Below are 26,759 nucleotides of genomic sequence, written 5' to 3'. Positions count from 1 at the left end.
GATGGAGTGGTGATAGATGTCATAGGTATCAGCTGTGTATGAGCTATCTTACGTATTTCTATTTATTGTGTTTTATTATTATCATTAATATTATTATTGTCTTCTTTATCTTTTGTGGGTTTTTTTTGTGCTGCTTCAGATCCAGAGTAACAATTATTTTGTTCTCCTTTACAGTTGTGTACAGGAAATTACATTTAATACTCTAGAATCTTGAAGGTAAAGGGGAATCGAATTATAGTGACAAGAGGGATATCTAGTGTTAGCCAGAATCTAGACCACTGATATGGGGGAGGTAGGATCTATGGTGACCTTTTCTGGAGGGTAGTGGATATATATGCAATGGGGAAAAATTTGCATGGATATGGAGAAGGGAGATGAGGGGTGGAACTGATGATCTGTTCTGGTAGAGGATCTTCACAGATATAGTAGGCTTAATGGTTTCTTTCTGTGCTGTAGCTATTTTCAAATTCTACAGTATGATTGAATGATTTTGAAAGTAACGTTTTACCAAGTGCCCTGGCCAATAATTGTTTGTCAATGATTGTTTGTCAAGACCTGAGGAATGGTCTCGGCCTGCAACATTGACTCTTCATTTCCCTCTATAGATGCTGTCTGATGTTAAATTCCTCCGGCATTTTGTGTGTGTGTTTTTCTGTCATTGGCGCTGTTGCTGTTTGTGAGAGTGGTTTCCTTTTCACAATAGCAGTCACCTGGCTGAACTATGATCTCTGATAACACAAGGAAACCTGGAACTTACAGCACTGAGCTTTCTCTTCTGAAGAAGATAAGGCAGCCTTTCTGTGAAACATCCCCTCTCAGTTATGAGATCGATTTAATTTTCCACAGCTTTACAATCCTTCATTCTGGTGATACTGGCTCTAGATGGGATGCATCTACCTGCAAACGTTGCTCATCCAGTATCTCAGCCCAGTTATACAAAGAATAATTGAACTGGCTGATTATTACCGTCAGAGGACCCAATGTATAGTGAATAGCTTCTGTTCAATGGCAACAAAAGAAGCATTTCACCATCGGACAGATCATGCCATACATGCTTAGTACAAAACAAAAAAGCACGAAGCCAAATATGGTGCTGCAGCTACTGAGAAAGTGCAATATTGGTGGACAGCTGATGACAAGCTAGTAAACTGGATAGGACATCAGTGGCAAACCTATCACTTACGTTGTTCCACTTATATCTTGTAGTTATTATAACAAAATTGACACATTGAGACTTAGGGAACCCAGACAAATCAACCTGAATTGAAGAACTGACAGGGAGACAGAAATTATCTGAAAATGAAAATCTTTTTATCTTCTATTGTTATCTGTTGATTTATCTCCTATATTAATGACTTAAATGATAATGTGGTAAACTGAATCAGCAAGTTTGCACATGACACCAAGATTGGGAGAGGCATAGTAAACAGCAGGGCTTACAGCTTGGTCTGGACCAGCTGGAAAAGTGGGCTGAGAAATGACTGATGTAATTTCATGCACACATGTATGAGGTGTTGCACTTTGGGAGGACAAACTAGAGTAGGACTTACACAGTGAATGGTAGGGTTCTGAGGAGTGTCGTAGGACAGAGCGGTCTAGGAATACAGTTCCGTAATTCCTTGAAAGTGCTGTCAGAGGTAGAACAGGCTGTAAAGAGAACTTTTGGCACATTAGCCTACCTAAATCAAAGTATTGAGTACAGAAGGTGGGATGTTAGATTGAAGTTACATAATATGAAGCTGAACTTGGAGTATTGTGCGTAGTTCGCATCACATGCCCACAGAAAAGATATCAGAAAGAGTTCAGAGAAAAGATGGATGTTGCCAGGGCTTGAGGACTTGAGTTATAGGGACAAGTTGAATAGGTTAGAACTTAAACACAAGAGATTTTGCAGATGCTGGAATCTTGAGCAACACACATCAAAATACTGGCAGAACTCAGCAGATCAGGCAGCATCTGTGGAAAGGAATAAATTGTCGATGTTTCAGCCCATGTTCACTCATCAGGACTGGAAAAGAAGGGGGAAGAAGCCAGAATAAAAAGGCACATTCTGTGGCACTTTCACTCCGTCTCTTCCCTATAACAGTAACCAGAACGGTACACAATACTCCAGGTGCAGTAGAGACAGGTTGATTGCCTTGGAGACATTGATTGTGAAACCATCAGTTCACATGCTTCAGTGAATGAGCTTGGCACCGCTTCCAGGACACAGGGGTGTAGCATTTGTCTGTGAATCGAGTCTCAACTACGGAGGCTTAGGTGACTTTGCTTCTGAGGTGTTGTCACCCCAGGAGGTTGAACCGCAGTTTCCTGCTAGTTCTGAAGATTAGCTCCACTCTAGTGGGAGGTACTGCAGTGAGAAAAGTTAATAAAAGAAGCAGCGTTGTGTGACATCAGTCTTCACTGAGATTGGTTTTGTTGTGGGCCTGTTACCTTCAATAACCAGTGCATTGATGAGACCATGTCCAGAGAACAGTATGTAGCACAGGTCTCCTTATTGAAGGAAGGAGTTAGTTGCAACGGGAGCAATTCAGAGATTTATCAAATCATCAGGAATGTGAACAACTTTGCAATGGGCAAGGTTGGAAAGGCTAGGCTTGAATCTCTAGGAGTTCAGAGGAAATTTGATTGCAAAATATGGGATTCTGAGGGTCTTGACAGTACGGATATGAAGAGTATGTTTCTATTTGTAGAAAACCTTGAAACAGGACATTATTGTTCAAATATATGCGGTAGCCTGTTTAACACAGAGAAGTGTTTTTTGTTTCTTTTTGAAGGTTCTGTAAACCTTTTCCTCAAAAGAAGGTTGAAGCTAAATCTTTCAATACTTTTAACACAAAGATTTTTAATAATTCTTGATCTATGAGTAAGAGACTACTGTAGGTACATGGAAATGGGCAGTTATCCTATACATTCAACTCCATCTTCCTTGGAATACATCCAGTTCTACTTTCAAGGCAGGGATCTACTTTCTAATGCACATAGATTGAAAAGTGCACGCTGTGCTACAGGTGTGCTCCCACCAAAATGTCCAGTTGTGGTAGGTCCTCTGTACCCTGAAGTAAAATTGAGCTTCAATATCTGGAGTGTAGAAGAATGTGCTGATATTATTGAGATGTACAAGATTCAGGGGGAGCATAGAATGAGAGGCTGTTTCATCTATCTAGAGTCTAGAACAAGGAGTTGACAATTCAGGACTGAAGGAGAAGAAGCAAAAGGCAATGAACCTTTGGAACTCTCCCCTCAGCTGTAGCTGGTTTGTAAGCTGGTAGAATGGCTAAACACAGTCCCATCACTGTGAACCATAGTATTTTTGATCAGAAAAAGAGGTTTATGTAAATGATTTGTGTGCTAATATTTACTTGATTTATTATCTGCAGAGCTGGACATATTCTGTGTCCTGACAGAAGGCTGCTACAAGGTCTGTGACATTATTGTCCTTCTCCTTTTTCAATCCGTGTGTTTCCCCACAGATTACCCATCGTTTTCTCCTGTGCTGCAACCACCGAGGGAGATGCAAACTTCAATATCATATGTGATGTGAAGACAAAGGTCGCACCCCTGAACTTAAATGTAAAGATGCATGTTTACAGCATGAATGTTGTAGTGAAGTGTGAAGCCAGTAATGGGACTGTGACTGAACTCAATCGACAGAGTATCAATGAGATTGCTTTTGGAGAGGTTAGTACTGAATGACACCAGCACAACTCATCACTGCGCGATCTAACATCTCTTCAACACCCAGTGCAAGGAAATATTTTCTAGGAAAGTTAAGGCCTGCATCATCTATAAGGAATCAGACTTATCTTTTATAATTTTGCATGCCAATCTATGGATGCAGTAGTAACTTCAAACTTCAAGTAGGGACAAATCACATGTGTTAAAGTGTGTGTATGTGTATGTACAAGTTCATGGAGAAGACAAAAAAAATTAACATTTTTGAGTTAGTACTACAGCAATAAAGGTCTAATCTGTGTATTTTACAGAATAGAAGCAGTGTGAATTTTGAGTTTGTCACAAAAGGGACCTGTGTTGCTGGAAATTCAGAGGGCAATGGGTTGCTGCAGATGGTGACGGATGTTAGTTGTTTCAAGTGATTGGAGTGATAGAGTTTACACTGAGAATGGTGTGAGATAGTTGCAGAGTGTGCCCCATACTGTGGCTGGGGCTACATTAACCAGTGAGACTTTGCTCCTCAGCCTCTCTTACACACTTCTGCTTCCCTACTGGAAACCACAGCTTCCGCAACAGTTGGTGACCGTATTCCCATAAAATTCTTTTGCACGTGTTTTTAAAAACATTATTAACCAGCACATTGGAACTTGGCTGTGTTAAAATATGACATAAGGGAGGTTTAAGAAAAAAACCCTTGTTTGATGCCAGTAAACCCTAATTTGTACCAAACAATGTATACAAAAGTGTCATCCTGAGCTGATATTATGTTTTTTCACTCCTGGACTTCTCAGAATTCTCACAGAGAGGTGTATTGTGAGACCCTTGAACCTGTTTATTGCCTCACTAGATGCCAGTTGATCTGTACTTTAGCTAGGTGCAATTCAGAATGAGAATCAGGTTTAATATCTGATACACCATCACTGTGGCAGTGAGAGATTGAAGTTGACCTTGAACACTCCTTCCAGTTGGTTGGCACAGGTTTTCAGTGCTCTACCAGGCACACTATTGGGACCTGACATCTTGCAAAGGTTTACCCTCTTGAAAGATGTTCTGATATCGGCACCTGAGATAGAGATCACAGGTCACCAGGTGTTGTAAGGATACGCACAGGTGTAGTTTTATTCTCCCTTTAAACGTGTGCATAAAAGACATTTAGCTCATCTCAGAGTGAAGCGTCCTAGACATTTATGATGTTAGATTTTGCATTTTTGGATGCAATGGTCTGCAAACACTGCCTGAGTTGACATGCATCCGATTCCGTCTCTAACTTCAATCAGATTTGTCTTTTTTCGCTTTTGATATAGTCTTCCACAGTTCGTCCCTGGACCTCTTGTATAATTCTGGATCAGCAGTCTTGAATGCCACAGATCTAGCCCTCAGCAGACTATAAATCTGCAGGTATATCCATGGCTTGTGGTTTGGATATGTCCAACATTTTCTCGAAGGCACACACTCATCCACATAGGTTTTGATGAAGTCAATGATAACTGTGGCATATTCATTCAGATCTGAAGATGAATCCTCAAATGTTGCCCAGTCCACTGACTCGAAGTAGTCCAGTTAGTGCTCCTCCACCTCCCTTGACTATACAATACCTTCTTGGTGCTATGTTCTTAGTGTTTGCTTACACGTCGGAGTAGGAGTACAGCCAGCTGATCAGACTTCATACAGTGCAGGCTTGGGATGGCACGGTATGCATTTATGATGTTAGTAAAATAGAGGTCAAGTTCAAAGTAAATTTATTATCGAAGTTCATATGTCACCATATACAATCTTGAGCTTCATCTTCTCGTGAGCATACTCCATTACTCCAACATAGAACAATAACATAATAGAATCAATGAACCAATGGGTGATTAACCGGTGTGCAAAAGACAACTGTTACGTACCCCGTAACTGGGTTGCCAAACCAGCAGAAATGGATCACTCAGTTGGAGTCTGGAGTACTAGAACTAAGAAAGTTTTATTAAAGAAACAAGCAACACAGTAATCGAAAGGATAATAAATGCCACAATTCAACAATGATAACCACACATGTGCACAGAATTAAGATAACAGCATCAATCAAGCTCTATCGTTGTCTAGGGGTAAATGACCAATTTCAAAATGACTCAAAGTTCAGTCCAGTTTGTAGTTCAGTTCGCAGTAATCGTTGCCATGGCGATGGACAAGGTGGGGGAAGAGAGACAGAATAGGAACAACTGATCATTCAGAACACTGCTTCACTCACAGACCAGCGGGATGGCTCACAAACAGCATTTGGGCGGGTCCTTGGTGATGTCACCTGAGGTCACCGACTGTGACCCCTCCTCCTGATGCGGTCGATCCTCTGCAGTGAACCCGGCACCCAGGCAAGGGCGGACACACACCGGGTTCCCGCTGATCGTACCTTTCCACCCTGGTCGTTGTCTGGCACTTCTCACCCACTCGTGAGAAGCGTACCGCTTCCAGGGTCTCGTTACCTCGGGTGGCGTGTGTGTCTGTCTTAGCGAACCTGTCCCTTTTTATCCCCCTGCTGGGGTATCGCCTGTCCATCACTTCAAACAGTTCAGGGTTCAAAGGGGGGGAACCGCTCCAGACAGCTCTCTCTCCCACATCCCTTCATTACACATCTCCAGACGCTGCTCCATTGTTCCTTATCTCTCCTTCCCCTGAGGGCAGGTGGCAGACCAACTGCTGATGCCACTGATGCTAGCCCAGGCCAGCAAACATCTTAACTTTATGTGTATTCTCGTAACACAACAAACTGTGCAATCCCAATGGAAAGAAATAATAATAATAATAATAATAATAAAAATCAATAAATATGAGATGAAGAGTCCTTGAAACTAAGTCAAGGGCTGTGGGAACATTTCAATGATAGGTCAAGTGAAGTTGAGTGAAGTTACCCCCTTTGGTTCAAGGCCTAATGGTTAAGTGGTAATAACTATTCCTGAACTTGGTGGTGTGATTCCTAAGGCTCTTGTACCACCTTCCTGATGGCAGCAGCGAGAATTGTGCGTGACCTGGCTAGTGGGGTCCCTGATAATGGATGTTGCTTTTCTTGCGACAACGCTCTGTGTAGATGTGCCCAATGGTGGGGAGGCTTTAACCGTGATGGACTGGGTTGAATCCACTACTGTACTTTTTGTAGGATTGTCTGTTCAGGGTAATTGGTGTTTCTATACCAGGCAGTGATACAGCCAGTCAATATACTCTCCACTACTCATCTATAAAAGTTTGTTATTACGAATCTTCACAAACTCCCGAGGAAACAGAGGTGCTGCTGTGCTTTCTTCATAATTGCACTCTCTTCTGGGCCCGGGACAGTTCCTGCAGAATGATTACACCAAGGATGCTCTACATCTCTGATCCCGTGGTAAGGACTGGCTCTTGGGCATCTGATTTTCCCCTGCTGAGTCAATGATCAACCTCTTGGTCTTGCTGACATTAAGAAGTTCTTCTTGTGGCGCAACTCAGCCAGATTTTCAATCTCCCTCCTATATGCTGATTCATCACCACCTTTTATTCTGCCTATGAAAGTGGTGTCATCAGCAAACTTGAATACGGCATTGGAGCTGTATTCATCCACACAGTCATAAGTGTAAAGCAAATAGAGCAGGGGGCTAAGCACACAGCCTTGAGGCACATCTGTGTTGACAAAGATTGTGCAGGAGATCGTGTTGCCACTCTGAACTGACTGGAGTTGTAAGTGATGAAGCTGAGGATCCAATTACTTGAATGCTATTGAATTGGAAGTGTGTTGTCTCCTCTGGTTTCGTAGATGAAATGCTGGTGCTAGTTTTTCTGAGACTTCTTTAAGCTGTCCTGGTTGAAATCCCCCTGCAGTGATAGGGAAGGCACGAGGAAGCACTGTTTTGTGACTGCTGATCATGGTGCTCAGCTCCTGCAGTGCCTGCCTGACATTGGCCTGAAATGGAATCTATACCGTCAACAGGATGATGACAAGAAATTCCCTTGGCAGATGAAATGTATAACTGCTAGATGTTCCGAATTGGATGAGCAGGACTGAGACAGATCTATCACATTTGTGTACCACAATGACCTTATCATAAAGCACACTCCACATCCTCCACCTTTAACAGACTCAACTGGCCTGTCTTTGCGGAGAATGCTGATGCCATTGGGCTGTAGAGCTGCATCTGAAAGGGCAGCACTGAGCTATGGTTCTGTGAAGCAAAGTCAACAGCAGTCCCTGATATCCCTCTGGTATTGCAATCTTCTACTGAGGTCTTCGATTTTGTTTTGCAGAGACTGTACTGTAACTCACCAGCAGGTGAATTCGGTAGGGGGATGAGTCTAATCACTCTCTGTTTCAATTGTACCTGTAGACCAATGTGCCTTCCCCGCTTCTATTTTCTTAAACTTGAACTGCACTCACAATCTGAGTCTGCCATCTGGGGTCCATCAATTTTGACGATGTTTTTAAACCTCTTTAAATAATGTTGCTTTCTGAAGTACCCATGGCTATGGCTGTGGATTTCAGCTGTAATAGTCCAGAAACGGAAATAATTGATGATTCCCTTTGGAGCTACACACAAAGAGTCGCCACTTATTGGTACCATCTTAACAAGCTTAACTTACCAGTGGGATGTGGGAGGTAATGTGAGCACAGGGAGAATGTATAAACTCCTCATAGACAGCAACTGAAGCCAGAAACAAATCTGTGAGGCAGCAACTCCATCATCTGTGACTCTGTGCAACCTGATGGTCTTTATTTATGAAATAACATCCTATAATCACCTTAACCAAAATCAGTGGTGGGTTATAATCTGACAGTTCCCAGCATGGTGTTTATGTTGAAGAGTCTGATCTTCGTACTGTTGTCAATTTGTTCACAGGTGGAACTGAATGACCACATCTTCTATCATTTCATCATTGCAAATAATGGGGCTTTTAACTTTGACTTTGAATGGGGGCTTTCAGGTCCCCCGAGATCTCTCAGCTGCCTCAAACTAACTTGCAAGGAAAGAAGTGTTGAAGCAGGAAATAGTGTCTCGGCAAAGATCGAATTCCACCCAGATCACAAGTTGCAGCTTAAGGATGTGAAGCTAACACTGCAGGTAGGTAATGAGGTGAGCCCCACGTGCACTGTCACAATGGCAGAAAGTGTGTGTTTATGCTGAATTGTGTCAGTAAGCAAGGTATCTCCAGAAACCTCACAATTCAGAAATAAACATGAGTGGATAGAATTTCTAATTGATTAACAGTTTAAAATTTGCCCTGAACCATGCTATCACATTTTTTAATTCAGTGAACTGGATTATGTTCACAAATGTGAAACTCATTATCAGCAAATACTGAAATTCAGGAATGTTCGAATAGGAAACAGGATACAAGTATCTATTGATATACAAGTATTTATCGACAGACGTCAATTTATGAATTTTCACCATAACAACAAAGGATCTTTAGGATAAGTATCCATCATTTAGAACATGGAACAGTACAGGAACAAGACTTTCAGCCCACAGCTTTGGTGCTGAACTTGATGCCAGTCTAAACTAGTCCCATTTGCCTGCACATGGTCCATATATCTGTATTTCCTGCCGGTTCATGTTTCTGTCTAAATATTCTTCAATGTTGCCACTGGTTCCAGAAATCCTTCATTGTTCCCTTAAACACCACAAGCTCCTTTTCCAGGGATACATGGGCACGGACTTGACCCCAGAAGAGGTGCAGGACCCTTGCCTGCTCGCTGTCTGGACCCCTTGGCCAGGCCTGGCATTAAGGTCTCCTCCCATCCCTTCCTGACTAGATAACCAAAGATCAGGAGCATGGGGTTGGTGTGGCCAGAACCTGAGGAGGAGCTGTTTCAGATATTTAGATAGAGGCTGGAATATCTCATAATTCTGTATTCACATGATACACCATCTGCTCCCAGCCGCAGAAACGACAGACAGTTTGGGAGTCCATAGATCAACGTAAGAACCTGTTACACAGTACTGCTCTGTGCAACACACTCCCCCCCTCCCCCTCCCCCTCCCCAAGGGGAGGAGACCGATAAAAAAAGATCTCTGCTGAGAACTTCCTTGTTGCCACACAGCAAAATGGACCACTATGGCACATCCGCAGGGCAGACATGGGCCTGTGTCTGCCCTGTGGATGTGCCACAGTGGTCCATTTTGATAGAAGAAGGTAAAGAAGTAGTTTCATGAACTGTCAAGAAGATGTCACAATTGGTTGCTTTATTCACTAGTGCCATCTTTCTCAAATAAACACTTACTTGGAGGTTCTGTTGAAAACCCTACAGTGTGATTTGGTCAAAAACCAGATAGGTTCCCAGAGATATGCTCTGGCTGTTGCCCAGTAAGCCATGTTAATAGGCTGTATAACAGAGATGATGCATTGGATGCATTGCCAGAGGAAGGAAGGACTGAAGCTCTGGCTGTCAGCCTCAGATTGTGTATCATCATTGAATGAAATCAGTATCAAATTGCCTGGGCTTTCAGACAAAAACTCCCAGCCAGGCTTCAGCCCGAAATCTTTTTATGCATTGCATAAGACATTGGATCAGAATTAGGCCATTCAGCCAATCAAATCTGCTCCACCATTCGATCATAGTTGATTAATTTTCCCTCTCAACCCCATTTTTAACCTTACTAATCAAGAACTAATCAAACTCTGCCTTAAATATATCAAAAGCTTTGGACTCCACAGCCCTCTTTGGCAAGGAGTTCCAGATTCAAGACCCTCTGGGTAAGGAAATTCCTTCTCATCTCTGTTGTAAAGGAAAATCCATCTATTCGAAGGTTGTGTTCTCTGGTCCTAGACTCCACTACTACTGGAAACATCCCTTCCACATCCACTCTCTCCAGCCCTTTCAATATTCAGCAGATTTAAATGAGATCCCCCTCATTCTTCTGAATATCAGGGAGTACAGGCCCAGAGCCAAGTTAACCCTTTCATTCCCAGACTAATTCTCATGAACCTCATCTGGACTCTCTCCAATGGCAGTACATCCTTTCTTAGATGGGGAACTCAAAACTGCTCACAGTACTCCAAATATGGTCTGACCAATGCATAATAAAAAAACAGCATTACGTCCTTGCTTTTTCATGCCACCCCTCCTAAAATGAATGCTAACATTACATTTGCCTTCCTTACTACTGACTCAACCTGCAAGTTAACCTTTAGGGAATCCTGCACGAGGACTTCCAAGTCCCTTTGCACTTAAGATTTCTAAATTCACTCCCTGCTTATATAATAGTCGACATTACTTCTTCTATCAAAATGCATGGCCATACAGTTCCCTACACTGTATTCCATCTGTCACTTCTTCACTCATTCTCCTAACCTGTCTAAGTCCTTCTGCAGACTTCCTGCTTCCTCAGCAAGAAGCATCAGAAACAAAAGTGATGAACTGAGAGCTTGGGTACATACATGGAATTATGATGTAGTGGCCATTACAGAGACTTGGCTGGCACCAGGCCAGGAATGGATTCTCAATATTCCTGGATTTCAGTGCTTTAAAAGGGATAGAGAGGGCAGAAAAAGGGGAGGAGGGGTGGCATTACTGGTCAAGGATACTATTACAGCTACAGAAAGGGAGGGTAATGTAGCAGGATCCTCTTTTGAGTCATTATGGGTGGAGGTCAGGAACAGGAAGGGAGCAGTTACTCTATTGGGAGTATTCTATAGGCCCCCTGGTAGCAGCAGAGATACTGAGGAGCAGATTAGGAGGCAGATTTTGGAAAGGTGCAAAAGTAACAGGGTTGTTATCATGGGTAACTTTAACTTCCCTAATATTGATTGGCACCTGATTAGTTCCAAGGGTTTGGACGGGGTAGAGTTTGTTAAGTTTGTCCAGGATGGATTCCTGTCACTGTATGTTGACAGGCCGACTATGGGGAATGCCATACTAGATCTAGTATTAGGTAATGAACCGGGACAGGTCACAGATCTCTCAGTGGGTGGGCATCTGGGGGACAGTGACCACCACTCCCTGGCCTTTAGCATTATCTTGGAAAAGGATAGAATCAGAGAGAACAGGAAAATTTTTAATTGGGGAAGGGCAAGTTATGAGGCTATAAGGCTAGAACTTGCGGGTGTGAATTGGGATGATGTTTTTGCAGGGAAGTGTACTATGGACATGTTTAGGGATCTCTTGCTGGATGTTAGGGATAAATTTGTCCCAGTGAGGAAGATAAAGAATGGTAGGGTGAAGGAACCATGGGTGACAAGTGAGGTGGACAATCTAGTCAGGTGGAAGAAGGCAGCTTACATGAGGATTAGGAAGCAAGGATCAGATGGGTCTATTGAGGAATGTAGGGTAGCAAGAAAGGAGCTTAAGAAGGAGCTGAGAAGAGCAAGAAGGGGGCATGAGAAGGCCTTGGCGAGTAGGGTAAAGGAAAACCCCAAGGCATTCTTCAATTATGTGAAGAACAAAAGGATGACAGGAGTGAAGGTAGGACCGATTAGAGATAAAGGTGGGAAGATGTGCCTGGAGGCTGTGGAAGTGAGCGAGGTCCTCAATGAATACTTCTCTTCGGTATTCACCAATGAGAGGGAAGTTGATGATGGAGAGGACAATCTGAGTGAGGTTAATGTTCTGGAGCATGTTGATATGAAGGGAGAAGGGGTGTTGGAGTTGTTAAAATACATTAGGACGGATAAGTCCCCAGGGCGTGATGGAATATTCCCCAGGCTGCTCCGTGAGGGGAGGGAAGAGATTGCTGAGCCTCTGGCTAGGATCTTTATGTCCTCATTGTCTACGAGAATGGTACCGGAGGATTGGAGGGAGGCAAATGTTGTCCCCTTGTTCAAAAAGGTAGTAGGGATAGTCCGGGTAATTATAGACCAGTGAGCCTTACGTCTGTGGTGGGAAAGCTGTTGGAAAAGATTCTTAGAGATAGTATCTCTGGGCATTTAGAGAATCATGGTCTGATCAGGGACAGTCAGCATGGCTTTGTGAAGGGCAAATCGTGTCTAACAAGTCTGATAGAGTTCTTTGAGGATGTGACCAGGCAGATAGATGAGGGTAGTGCAGTTGGTGTGATCTATATGGATTTTACTAAGGTATTTGACAAGGTTCCACACAGTAGGCTTACTCAGAAAGTCAGAAGGCATGGGATCCAGGGAAGTTTGGCCAGGTGGATTCAGAATTGGCTTGCCTGCAGAAGGCAGAGGGTCGTGGTGGAGGGAGTACATTCAGATTGGAGGGTTGTAACTAGTGGTGTCCCACAAGGATCGGTTCTGGAACCTCTACCTTTTGTGATTTTTATTAATGACCTGGATGCGGGGATAGAAGGGTGGGTTGGCAAGTTTGCAGACGACACAAAGGTTGGTGGCGTTGTGGATAGTGTAGAGGATTGTCGAAGATTGCAGAGAAACACTGATAGGATGCAGAGGTGGGCTGAGAAGTGGCAGATGGAGTTCAACCCGGAGAAGTGTGAGGTGGTACACTTTGGAAGGACAAACTCCAAGGCAGAGTACAAAGTAAATGGCAGGATACTTGGTAGTGTGGAGGAGCAGAGGGATCTGGGGTATATGTCCGCAGATCCCTGAAAGTTGCCTCACAGGTAGATAGGGTAGTTAAGAAAGCTTACGGGGTGTTAGCTTTCATAAGTCGAGGGATAGAGTTTAAGAGTTGTGAGGTGATGATGCAGCTCTATAAAAATCTGGTTAGGCCACACTTGGAGTACTGTGTCCAGTTCTGGTTGCCTCACCATAGGAAGAATGTGGAAGTATTGGAAAGGGTACAGAGGAGATTTACCAGGATGCTGCCTGGTTTAGAGAGTGTGCATTATGATCAGAGATTAAGGGAGCTAGGGCTTTACTCTTTGGAGAGAAGGAGGATGAGAGGAGACCTGATAGAGGTATACAAGATATTAAAAGGAATAGATAGAGTGGATAGCCAGCACCTCTTCCACAGGGCACCACTGCTCAATACAAGAGGACATGGCTTTAAGGTAAGGGGTGGGAAGTTCAAGGGGGATATTAGAGGAAAGTTTTTTACTCAGAGAGTGGTTGGTGCGTGGAATGCACTGCCTGAGTCAGTGGTGAAAGGAGGTACACTAGTGAAATTTAAGAGACTACTAGACGGGTATATGGAGGAATTTAAGGTGGGGGCTTATATGGGAGGCAGGGTCTGAGGTTCGGCACAACATTGTGGGCCGCAGGGCCTGTACTGTGCTATACTATTCTATGTTCTATGTAACACTGCCTACCCCTCGATCTATTTTCTTATTTTCTATGAACTTGTGCATAAAGCCATCAATTCAATCATCCAGACCATTATAATGTGAAAAGGAGTGGACCCAACACAGACCCCTGCAGAACACCACCAGTCACCAGCAGCCAACCAGAAAAGGCCTCCTTTATTTCCACTCTGCCTTCTGTGGTTAGGCAATCTTCTTGAACTAGTATTTTTCCTATGATACCATGGGCTTCTATCTTGTTGTGGAACCTCGTGTACAGGACTTTGTCAATGACCTTTTGAAAATCCAAATAAACAACATCCATTACCTCTCTTTTGTCTATCCTGCCTGTTATTTCCTCAAAGAATTCCAACAGATTTGTCAAGCAAGATTTCCCCTTGAAACCAGACTGAGTTAGGCTTATTTTACCATGTGCCCCCATGTAACCCCAAACCTCTTCCTTAATAAAGACTTCTTGCCAAATGCTGAAGTTAGGCTAACTGGCGTATAATGTCCTGTCTTGCCTCCCTCCATTCTTAGAGTGGTGCTGCATTTGCAATTTTCCAGCCCTCCGGAACCATTCCAGAATCTAGTGATTCTTGAAAGGTTGTTACTACAATCTCTTCATCTGCCTCTTTCAAAATCCTGGGGTGTAGTCCAGCTGGTCTACTTTCAGACCTTTCAGCTTCCCAAGCACCTTCTCCTTCGAAATAGCGACTATATTTGCTTCTCCCCCAACAGTCTCAAAATTCTGGCACACCGCTAGTGTCTTCCACAGTGTAGACTGATGCAAAATACTGATTCAGTTCACACAGAAACAGGCATTTCAGCCCATCACATCTATTCAAGAGAAATAGGCTTTGCAAGCTGAGCAGCATTCAGTTGTCTGCCCTTCGTTGCCCTTGAGAGGATCGTGGTGAGCTGCCTTTTTGAACATCTTCTGTTCATATGGTGTGGGTTGACCCACAGTGCTGTTAGGGAGGGATTTCCTGGATTATGACCCAATATGGAGAAGGAATGGCAATATATTTCCAAGTTAGGATGGTGTGTGGCTTGGGGGGTAAATTACAGCTGGTGGTACTCCCCACACTTTTGCTGCCCTTCCAGCGGGTAGACTTGATGAGTTTGGAATGTGCTGTCCATGGTATGTGGACACTGTCCTTCAGGGAGGAATTGTAACAGAAATAGAGACTGAGGCACTGTAAACATACAGATAGACGTTTTATGAAATTACTGGAGGTCCTATTGGAGATGAAAGTCTCTGAATGATACCACAGCTGCGGAGTAACAGTGAGTGATCAGTGTGACAGCCCAAGAACTGACCAGCCAATGGGCTACATTGTAAATCATGTTAATAAAGGGAACCCTGCTCTTGTCCACAGATACAGAAAGGTCCTCTTTTTTCCTGTGTGCTCACTGGGTATACAGTGATTCCAAGCATCCACTTGTCTTTTACAACATATGATTTTGGGGTGTGTTTCATCTATAACGCTGGCATGACACCTCGCAAGAAAATCCTGATCATCACCAATAAACAGGAGCAACCAGTCAGGTAAGTGAGCAACACTTGTTAACCTCACTGTTACGAGAGTTTACAGTAATTGTTTCTGAGAGTAACTGGCCTGAATGATTACCTGCAGGAATTTGAGTCCAATGCATCTAACCAATCACATATATGCCAATATCTTTGCATCCTGTTTAAGTGTCTGTCTAGTCATATGGTCATGGCATAACTCAACACAAAAGTAGGCCCCTCAGCCTAACTCATCCATGTCAGCCACAATTCCCATCTAAACTGATCCTGTTTCCCAACATTTGGCCAATATCCCCCTAAACTTTTCCTATTGATGTACCTGTTCAAATGTCTTAAATGTTGTCATTGTACAAACCTGACCACTTACTCTAGCAGCTCATTCCATATAATCACTAACCTCTGTGTGAAAAAGTTATCCCTCAGGTCTCTTTTAAATCTTTCCCCTCTTACCTTAAACCTATGCCCTCTAGATTTTGATTCCTTTTTCCTGGGAAAAGACCATGTACATTCAGCCTGTCTATGGCCTTTATGTTTCATACAGCTCTGTAAGGCCTTTGTTCCAAGGAATAAAATCCTATTAATAATCTCCTTGTAACTTGGACCCTCAGTTCCTGCACGATTCTCGTAAGTCTTCTTTGCATTCTTTCAAAGTTAACTATTTCTTCCCTCTAACAGGGTGGCCGAGATTGGGCACAATACTCCAGGTGCAGCCTCACTTAATGTCTTGTGCACTGAAACAAAATATCTCAACTCCTGTACACAGTTCCCTGATTGGTGAAACCCAGTATGCCAAAAGCCTTCTTCACCACCCTGTCCCATCTACCCATGACACTACCGTAAGGGAACCATGTACTTGTACTCTTTGGTGCTCCTGTTCTACATACCGTATAATACTCCCTCTGGCCATATTATTCACTCAGCAAGTCCAACCCAGGTTTGGCTTCCCAAAATACAGCACTTTGCAATTGTCTGAATAGAACTCCAATTACCATTCCCTTGGCTCATTTCCCCAGCTAATCAAAGTCCCCCTGTAATTTTGATAACTGTCTTCAGTGTCTATGATACCACCAATTTTAGTGTCTTCTGCAAATGTTCTAAGCATGCCTTATACATCCTCATCCAAATCATTGATATAGATACACAACAATGGGCCCAGCACCCACTCCATAAGACCATACAACATAAGAGCAGAATTAGGCTATTTAGCTTGTCGAGTCTGCTCTGCCATTCAATCCTGTTAGATCCTCTTTTTCCCCTCCTCAGCCCCACTTCCTGGCCTTCTTGCCATAACCTATGACGCTGTATCCAATCAAGAACCTAACAAGGTATGCTTTAAATACACTCAACTACCAGGTCTCCACCGCTGCCTGTGGTAAAAAATTCCACAAATTCACCACCCTCTGACTAAAGAAATTTCTCCAGGTCTTTGTTTTAAATGGACACCCCTCTATTGTGAGGCTGTGCCCTCTTGTCCTAGACTCCCCCACCATGGGAAACATCCGTTCCATATCTACTCAGTCTAGACCTTTCAACATTCGAAAGGTCTCAATGAGATACTCCCTCATCCTTCTAAATTCCAGTGAGTACAGAACCAGATTATCAAACATTCCTCATATGATAACCCTTTCGTTCCCAGGATCAGCCTTGTGAAAAAGTTTTTACTATCCACTTTGATATTGTTTGCTAGCTTGCTTTCACATTTCATCCTTTCCCTCCAAAGATTCTTTTAGTTGCTCTCTGTAGGTTTTTAAAAGCTTTCCCATTCTCTGTCTTCACACTAATTTTTGCATTGTTGTATGTCCTGTCTTTTGCTTTTACATAACCTTGTCAGCCAAGGTTATACTATTTTGCCATTTGAGATTTTCTTTGTCTTTGGAATACATCTATCCTGCATCTTCCTTATTTTCCCAGAAACTCATGCCATTTCTGCTCTGCTGACATCCCTGCCAGCATCTCCTTCCAATTTACGTTGGCCATCTCCTCTCTCATACCACTGTAATTTTCTTTAATCCACTGAAATATTGCTACATCAGACATTACTTTCTCCCTATCATATCTCAAGCTGAACCTAATCATATTGTCTGAGGCTGAAATGTCAACTGTATTCTTTCCCATAGATGCTGCCTGGCCTGCTGAGCTCCACCAGCATTTTGTGTGTGTTGCTTGGATTTCCAGCATCTTCAGATTTCCTCTTCTTTGTGATTCAATCATATCGTGATCACCGCCTCCTAAGGATTCTTTTACCTTAAGCTCCCTAATCACTTCTGGTTCATTACATAACACCCAATCAAGTAAAGCTGAATGAAAAACAGCTCTAAAAAGCCATCTTATAGGCATTCATCAAACTCACTCTTTTGAGATCCATTACCAACCTAATTTTCCTAATTGACCTGCATGTTAAAATCTCCCATGACTATCATAATATTACCCTTTTGACACCTCTTTTTTATTTCCCATTGTAATTTGTGGTCCACATCACGGCTGCTGTTCGGAGGCCTGTATATAACTGCCATCAGGGTCCTTTAACCCTTGCAGTTTCTTAACTCAACATCTTCCGATCCTATGTCACTTCTTTCTACTGATTTGATGCCATTCTTTACCAGCAGAGCCACACCACCCCTTCTGTTTACCTTTCTATCCCTCGATACAACGTGTAACCTTGGACATTCAGCTCCCAACTACAACCATCCTTCAGCCACGATTCAGTGATGGCCACAACATCATACCGTCACATCACAACATCAACTTCAAGTGCAACAAGTTCATCTACCTTATTTCTTATACTCTGTGCTTTGAGATACTGTATCACACTTTCAGTACTGTATTTACTACCCTTTTAGATTCTACATCCCTAATGCACTAATACTCACCCTGCTGGCCTGCCATTTCTGACAGTCAGATTTTATACCATCTGTCCCATCCTGAGTCCTTTCACTCATGTTCCACCCTACCTCCACCGCCAAATTAGTTTAAACCCTCCTCAACAGCTCGAACAAACCTGCCTCAAGAATATTGGCTCTCCTCTCCCCTTGAGTTCAGGTGCAACCCATCACTTTTGATCAGGTCATACCTCTCCCAGAATAGATCCCAATGATCCATTCCAGTCATAGTCATAGGCCTGTAGTCTGAGAAGCTATTTTCCACCATCGTCCTCTGCCTTCTACCACTTATAGGCTTTGAAACTGTGTGAGATAACTGTCCATCAAAAGAAGACCTGAATCAAAATCAGAATCAGCTGTAATGTTACTGGCATATGTCCAATGTTCCGTCTAATTTGTAATGCTCAGTGACAACTACATGTGCATGCTGAATAATTTCTTCAGTAAAAACAGTATAAATAAGCCAATTCTAAAATCTGCAGACAAATCATTGAAAACTCCACGTTGTCAACACCCTCCGCATCAGAAACCGGAAAAGGAAATGCGATTGTGTATGATCATGAAGTATACTTAACATGCCAACAAGGTAGAGGGTGACAACCTTTTGTGCGCAGTTTAAATTCCTTTGTGCACTAGTAGTAAAAGATATGTGCATGCACACACCTCAAAGGGAACATTGCATGTGTCATGAAATTTGTTGTTTTGTGACAATAGTATATTGCTATATATCATAATAAAAAATATAAATTAAAATAAGAAATATATATAAAATTTAATTGAATATGTAGTGCAAAAAAGAGTGAGGTAATAATCATGAGAGGTAATTACCCATTCAGAAATCCGATGGTGGAGGGGAAGAAGCTGTTCTGAAGTATTGAGCCTGTGTTTTCAGGCTTCTGTACCTGCTCCTTGCTGGTAACAATGAGAAGAGGGCATGTCCTGAATGATGGATCCTGCCTTTCTGAGGCATCGCTTTCTGAATGTGTCCTCAGTGCTGTGGAGGCTAGCACCCGTGATGGAGATGGCAGAGTTTACAACGTCCTGCAGCTTTGTCTGACCCTGCGCAGTGGCCACTCCATACCGTACCAGACGGTGGCAGAACCAGTTAGAATGCTCTGCACGCTACATCTGTAGAAATTTGCCAGAGTCGCTAGTGATGTACAAAGTCTACTGAAACTACTAATGAAGTATCGTCAAGGTTGTGCCTTCTTTGTAATTGCATCATAAGTTAGGCCTAGGATTGATATTCAAAGATGTCGACACCCAGGGACTCAAAACTGCTTTCCACTGCTAATCCCTCGATGATGACTGGTGTATGTTCCCTTGACTTACCCCTCCTGAAGTCCACATTCAATTCCTTGGTCTTGCTGACGTTGAGTGCAAGGTTGTTGTTGCAGCACCACTCAACCAGCTGATCTGTCTCACTCCTGTACACCTCCTCGTCACCGTCTGAGATTCTGCCAACAGTTGTGCCATCAGAAAATTTTTAGATGATGTTTGAGCTGTGCTTAGCCATACAGTCACATGTGTAGAGAGAGCAGAGCAGTGGGCTAAAGCAAGCATCCTTGAGGTGCACTAGTGTTGACTGTCAGTAAGCTGGAACTTTTATCTCCAATCCACACTGACTGTGTTCTCCCAGTGAGGAAGTCAAGGACCCAGTGGTAGAGGGAGACTCAGAGGCCCAGACTTTGGAGCTTGTTGATTAGAATTGAGACCATGATGGTATTAAACATGGGCTGTAGTCAATAAGGTGTTGTTGTCCATGTGATGCAAGGCTGAGTGGAGAGCCAGTGAGATTGCATCTGCTGTAGATTGATTGAGGAAGTAGGCAAACTGCAGTGAGTCCAGGTCCTTGCTTAGGCAGGAGTTCATTCTGTCCATGACCAACCTCTCAAAGCACTTCACCATAGTAGATATGAATATAGTGAGGCAATAATCATTGAGGCAGCTCACCCTGCTCTCCTTGGACACTGGTATGATCATCGCTCTTTTGAAGCAGGTGGGAACCGCTGACTGCAGCAGTGAGAGGTTGAAGATGTCCTTGAATATCCCTGCTGTTGGTTTGCACAGCTTTTCAATGCCCCACCAGGTACACCATCAGAGCCTGATGATTTGTGAGGGCTCACACACTTTGAAAAATGTTCTGACATGGACCTCTGAGACAGAAATCACAGGGTTAGCAGATGTACAGGGATTTGTACAGTTGTAGTTTATTCCCTTGCAAAACGTGCGTAAAAGGTGTTGTGCTCATCTGGAAGTGAAGTATCGCAGCCATTCATGATGTTAGGTTTTGCTTTGTAGGAAGTGATGGCAAACCCTCTCAGAGTTGATGAGCATCTGATTCTTTTCCTAACTTTTAATCAGAATTTTTTTTCACTCTTAAAATAACCTTCCATAGGTTATACTAAAGGTCTCGTATAGTTCTGGATCACTTGTCTTAAAAGCCACAAGTCTAGCCCTCAACAGCCGCTGAGTCTCCTGGTTCATCCACAGCTTACGACTTGAGTATATCCAATATGTTCTCAAGGCACACTCATGCTCACAGGTCTTGATGAAGTCAGTGATAACTGTGGCGATTCATTTAGATTTAAATATGAAAACTTGAATATTTTCCAGTCTACTGTCTCAAAGCAGTCTTGCAAGTGCTCCTCCACCTCCCTGGAGCATACCATTTTGTCCTGACCACTAGTCTTAAGGCTCTGCCTATATGCTGGGAGTAGAAGTAGAGAAGTACTTTGAGATGGCACAGGAAGCATTCTTGATGGTGGTATAATTGTGCTCAGAGTGTGTTGGCGCCTCTGGTGATATGATAAGGCTGAGGATTAATGCTGAGGCAGCATGTACTTTGCAAAATTATGTGGTTTGATTTGTGCTTTGTCTGCTTAGTGAAACTAAAACAAGTCAGCTGCTGTTTAGAGAGTATTTGTGACATTACACCTGTGAATGAAGCTGAGGAATGACTGAATAAGCAGTCAGGGTATTCAGCAGTGAGGCAGTGACATCAGGCTAGCCCCACAGACACTGGGGTTTGAGGAAAATCCATGTTTGTGGAAGATCGTTCCTGTCAGACTGAGTGAGTCTGACCTAATATGAAAATGGGCGGTCACAGGTTGGTTATTGTGAGTATAGGTCCACAGCTTCACATTCTCATATGTATCACTAAGATTGTCTTAATCATGTAGTATGGCACTAAATCAAGTATGGCAATAAATCATGTCCATGATAGAAGTCTTTGACAGAGCTAGGTCTGACTAAACTACCAAAAAGACCCTAAGGTTTTGACCTAATCCTCAACCCGAATCTATTCTCTACTCCTTGTTCATTGCTTTTTGTCATTCAGTGAGGATCGGTATTGGTGCTGGAGAATGAGATATTTCCTACTTTAACAAAACAGCAGCACATTCTCTCCACTCAGACAAAGATAATAAATTTTGCATGCCTCAGAAAGATGGCCTTTGAAAGCACAACTGAGCGTCTGCTAGGAAAGAGATTCTCTCTTTAAAATGCATAAAGACACAATTCCAATTATTAAATCTGATACGTGAAGAAGTTCCATACTTAATTAAGGAAGTGGAGATTTTGACGCCGTCCAGAAAGAATGCATGAAAGAATAAACATATAAAAGGCGATTAGATACACAGAGAGGTACAGTGGGATAACGGCCTAGTGCAGGTAAATAGGATTAGTGTGGACAGGCATCGTGGTCAGTATGAATGGGGGGGGGGGGGGACAAACAGCCTGTTACTGTGTTGTACATTCCTATGATTCTGTGATTCTCATGTTTTGTTTAATTACAACAATTAAGCAAGAAAGAGTGCAGAGAAGATTTCCAAGGATGTTGCCTGGACTTAAGGGCTTGAATTAAAACAAAAGATGGGATGAGCTGAACAACACACACAAAATGCTGGAGGAACTCAGCAGGCCAGGCAGCATCTAGAAAAATAGTACAGTCAATGTTTTGGCCCAAGGATGGGGAACTACCTATTGGGAGTTGTCCTCTAAGACACACACATCATCTGACATGGAAGTATATCACTGTTTCTTCACCATCACTAGTTCAAAACCCTGGAACTCCCTCCCGAACAGCACTGAGGGTGATCTCACAGAGTTTTATAATATTATGTGGGACTCGGGTAAATTGGATTATCATGGTCTTTTTCCCAGGGTTGGGGAATCTAAAACTAGAGAGTGAATGTTTGGAGTGAGAGGGTAAGGATGCAAGTTTTCCACACAGAAGGTAGTGGGGATCAGAGGTGGAGATGGTTAGCAACTTTAACTTCCTCAGTATTATAATTTCAGAGAACCAGCACATAAGTGAAATTATGAAGAAAACACGGCAGCACCTCACTTTCTTAGAACTTTTTGAAGATTCGGCATGACATCTAAAACTTTGAGAAACTTTTATAGATGTATGGTGGAGAGTAAATTGACTGGCTGCATCACAGCCTGGTATTGAAACACCAATGCCCTTGAACAAAAAGTCCCACAAAAAATAGTGGATACAGCCCAGTCCCTCACAGTTAAAGCCTTCCCATCATTGAGCACATCTACACAAAGCATTGTCACAGGTCCATCACCAGGGACCCCCACCACCAGGTCATGCTGTTTTCTCACTGCTACCATCAGGAAGAAGGTACAAGAGCCTCAGGACTAACACCACCAGGTTCAGGAACAGTTATTACCCCTCCACCATCAGGCTCTTCAACCAGAGGGGACAACTTCATTTAATTTCACTTGTCCCATCTTTGAAATGTTCCCACAACCAGTGGACTCATTTTCAAGGACTCTTCATCTCATGTTATCGATATTAATTGTTTATTTCTTTAACATTATTATTTGCTTTTTTATTTGAAGAGTTTGTTGACTTTTGCACACTAGTTGAACACCCAAGCTGGTATGGTCTGTTATGGATTTAATTCTGATTAATGTTATGTTATGGATTTATTGAGTATACCCGCAAGAACTTTGTATGAAATGAGTCGTCAGAGCAAGTGGTACAGGTGGGCACAATTACATTTACCTATTTCAGCAGATAAGTGGATGGGAAAGTTTTAGAGGGATATGGACCAGAGGTTGATCAGGCTAGTTTAGGAAGACATCTTGCTAGGTGTGGCTGTGTTGGGTGAAGGGCCTGTGTCCTTGTTGTATGAAGGGAAGGTGGCTAACTTGTTCTTTGAGGTAAGAAGTATCACATGTGACATTGCTGCATCTCAACCAGAAGCCTCTCTGTTTATGCTTTCTTGTCCTGTGATATTTTTCACTCTTTTGTTACATTTTCCAGGTCACTAGATACTTTCCAGCACATTTTTGTCAAATTTTAAGCAATTCTTCCGATCATTTGCAAAAGTAAAATTCTTGCTAGTGCCTGTCCTTTCACAATTCCAGGTTTGGCCACATGGCGGTGCTGCAGTTCACTCACTAATTGGATATCAAACATTGATTATTTGTTACAATAAAAAAGGAGAAGGTGTGAGGATTGGGATTTCTCAGCCAGCTTTCTGTGGGGAGGCTAGAGACGTAATGAAGATTGAAAAATCACAAACCAAGACTGTTCAGAATATAACCAGAAAGCATGTTGGTATCGGGCTTGATAGGATTATTGTGATGTTGACACTGCTGTGTTAACCATGGGCCAATTAGCAGTTTTGTCTCCAAGGAGTCTGCAGGCTGAAATACCATTTCAGATTTATAGAATCACAGGGAAAAGGTCCTTCAGCCCACCAAATCCACTTTACACTCATCCCACGTCATTCTTCACACATTCCCATCACCATTCTCCCCTTCACGTACACACTAGGGGAAATTTACAGCCGCCAATAAACTTACGAACCTGCATGTCTTTGGGATGTGGGAGGGAACTGGAAGGAACAAAATCCATTCAGTCATAACTCCATACAGACAGTACTGGGAGTCTTAGAAGCTGAGCTTGGGGCTGTACCAACTTCCTTCTGTGCTACCCTGAAAGTGGACACTTTCTGTTTATTCAAGGGATATGGATTTCGCAGGCTTAGCCAGCATTCAATTCCCCGACCCTAGTTGCCCTAGGGAAGGTAGTGGTTAGCTGCCTTTTTGAATCACTGCAGCCGTGAGGGGTAGGAGTCCCCACAGTGCTGTTGGGGAGGGAGACCCAGGGTTTTGACCCAGTGATGGTGAAGGAATGGTGATACATTTCCATGTCAGGATGGTGTATGTCTTGAAGGACAACTTCCAATTGGTGCTGTTGCTTTTGCTGCCCTTGTCTTCCAGCTGGTAGAGGTGATGGGTTTGGAAGGTGCTGTCTAAAGAGTCTGGGGGAGTTGCTGCAGTGCATCCTGTAGACGGTACACCCTGCTGGCACTGTGTGTTGGTGGTGGAGTGAGTGGGTGGTTCCGGATGAAGTCACTGTCAAGTGCGCCATGACATCCTATGTGGTGTTGAGCTTCTGGAGTGTTGTTGAACCTGAACATCTCCACACTCCTGACCTGTGCCTTGTAGTCAGGCTTTGGAGAGTCAGAAATGACATTTTGGAACTGTACTATCTGAGCTGCCATCTTTCCATTGGATGTTGAACGACGGCTTCATTTGCTGCCCCTATTGCATTGAGCCAGCTTCAGAGGGAGGCAGGACAGTTCTCCCTCCGTTCCCCCTCATAATTACCTGTCAGTCATTAGTGCTGAGTTCAGCCTCCTCCACAACATCCTTTCCCGCTCCCCTGTCAGTGCACTCCATTTCTACATGTTTGGTGGTAAGTAACTTTGGGATGCCTTGAGGTCTCAAATGAGCCTGTAAAGGTACGTATCTGTTTTGTTTTGGATGGGGAAGATCTCCCTTGATCAGGGCTTTTTCATCTCTCTGCCTGCACAGATGCTGCCTGACCTGCTGAGTTCCTTCACTGGTTTGTTTCTTGCACACAAATGGCATGAGCTATCCAATAGAACTAACTGGATGTAATTAGGACTCCACATAGCAAATTGACCTAGGGAGAAAACTGATGTGGCTTTGTTGATTCTGCCAGTGCATTAGTAGGATACTGGACTTGTGGACTTACAGTGCTCAAAGTTCCTATGGCTAGTAGGCCCATCTCAGAAACCTACAGGAGGGCTGGGATCACTGCTGCCTGGCAGATGATGGGCTTTGTGCCAGGTCTGTGGAGCTGATTTTCATCAGTGATAAATATATTCATTGAGAGGAAGTGCCTTGCCACAGGGAGGAGAGTTGAGTCATGGAGTCACACATTTGTACAGCATCAAAACAGGCTCTTTGGCCCACTATATCAATGCTGATCTACTTGCCCGTCCACACTAATCTTATTTGCCAGCATTTGGACCGTATCCTTCTACACCTTGCCTATTGTAGTGTCTGTCTAAATGCCTCTTCAGAAAAGTGATTGTATCTGATTCTACCATCTCCCCGGCAACAAGTTCCAATATTATCTGATCTGTGTGTAAAGAGAAGCTGACCGCTCAGATCCCCTTTAAAACTCTTTTCTGTCACTTTAAACCTATGCCTTCTTGTGTATGACTCCCCTACCATTGGAGGACCTTGACAATGTCTTTCCCTGTGTCAAACAGCAGAGGGACCCCTCTATAGTTACGATAGTCAGATCTGTCTACTTGGTCGAAATTTGCTATGATTGAAGTGTCCTCCTCTTCCCACATGAAGATGAGACTGTCAGTTTGTGCCTGAAATTCCTGTTTGCTATTTTTTTGGAAATTCAGCGGGGATGCTACCTGACCCTGATTGTCTTGATTTTTCAGACCACATATAAGCTTTTGTGCTTCTCCTTAGTGAAGAGTGGTGGTGAGGTTAGACCAGATAATTTATTGTAGATTGGAGTCAAGGCCATTCACATCCAGCGTAGGATCATAGTGAGTTCTTCAAACAGTTCATTGCAGGCACTGACTGTCTCCCTGTCCTGGACAGAGTCATAGATTCATAGAGTTATGCAGCAAGGAAACAATGTCTCCAGCCCAACTTGTCCATGCCATCCAGAATGCTTGTCCCATTTTCCCACATGTGGCCCATATTCCATTAAACCTGTCCAATCCAATCCATCCATGTACATGTCCAAATGTTATTAAGCATTGTAGTCATACCTGCCTCTACCACTTCTTTTGACAGTTTGTTCTATTTACCCCCTACCCTCTCAGCAAAAAAACATGCCCCTCATGTCCCCTTGAATTCCTTCTGCTCTCATTTTAAACCTATGCCCTTTAGCTTTAGACTCCCTTACCCTGGAAAAAAGTTTGTGACTATCTACCTTACCTATGCTCTTTTATAATTTTATAAATTTCCAAAAGGTCTCCCCTCATCGTCCTTCGCTCCAGAGAGAACAGTCTGCAGCCTATCCAGGCTGTCATTATAGCTCAAGCTCCTCATTCCAGGGATAGCCTTGTTATTCATTTCAGCACCCTCTCTAAGCTTAGTCACATCCATTTTATAGCCAGGCAACCAAAATTGTATACAATACTTAAAGTGTGGTCTAACTAACGTTCTGAACAACAGTAATGTAGTGTCTCAGCCTCTTGTATTGAGTACCTCAGCCAATGAAGA

General features: G+C 43.2%; 1 protein-coding gene across 1 annotated transcript in view; it reads left to right on the top strand.

The window, feature by feature from the left end:
• Positions 1 to 26,759, top strand: part of hydin (HYDIN axonemal central pair apparatus protein) — a 977,428-nt gene that overhangs the window by 848,115 nt on the left and 102,554 nt on the right. The window contains exons 74-76 of the mRNA XM_063066586.1: positions 3,474 to 3,681; positions 8,517 to 8,738; positions 15,197 to 15,366. Coding sequence (XP_062922656.1) covers positions 3,474 to 3,681; positions 8,517 to 8,738; positions 15,197 to 15,366 — 600 coding nt within the window. The remainder of the gene's footprint in view (positions 1 to 3,473; positions 3,682 to 8,516; positions 8,739 to 15,196; positions 15,367 to 26,759) is intronic.

This window comes from Mobula hypostoma, chromosome 14 (assembly GCF_963921235.1).
Source record: "Mobula hypostoma chromosome 14, sMobHyp1.1, whole genome shotgun sequence".
Lineage (NCBI taxonomy): Eukaryota > Metazoa > Chordata > Chondrichthyes > Myliobatiformes > Myliobatidae > Mobula > Mobula hypostoma.
Note: the sequence above shows the minus strand (reverse complement) of the source record. Positions and strands in the feature narration are given on the sequence as shown.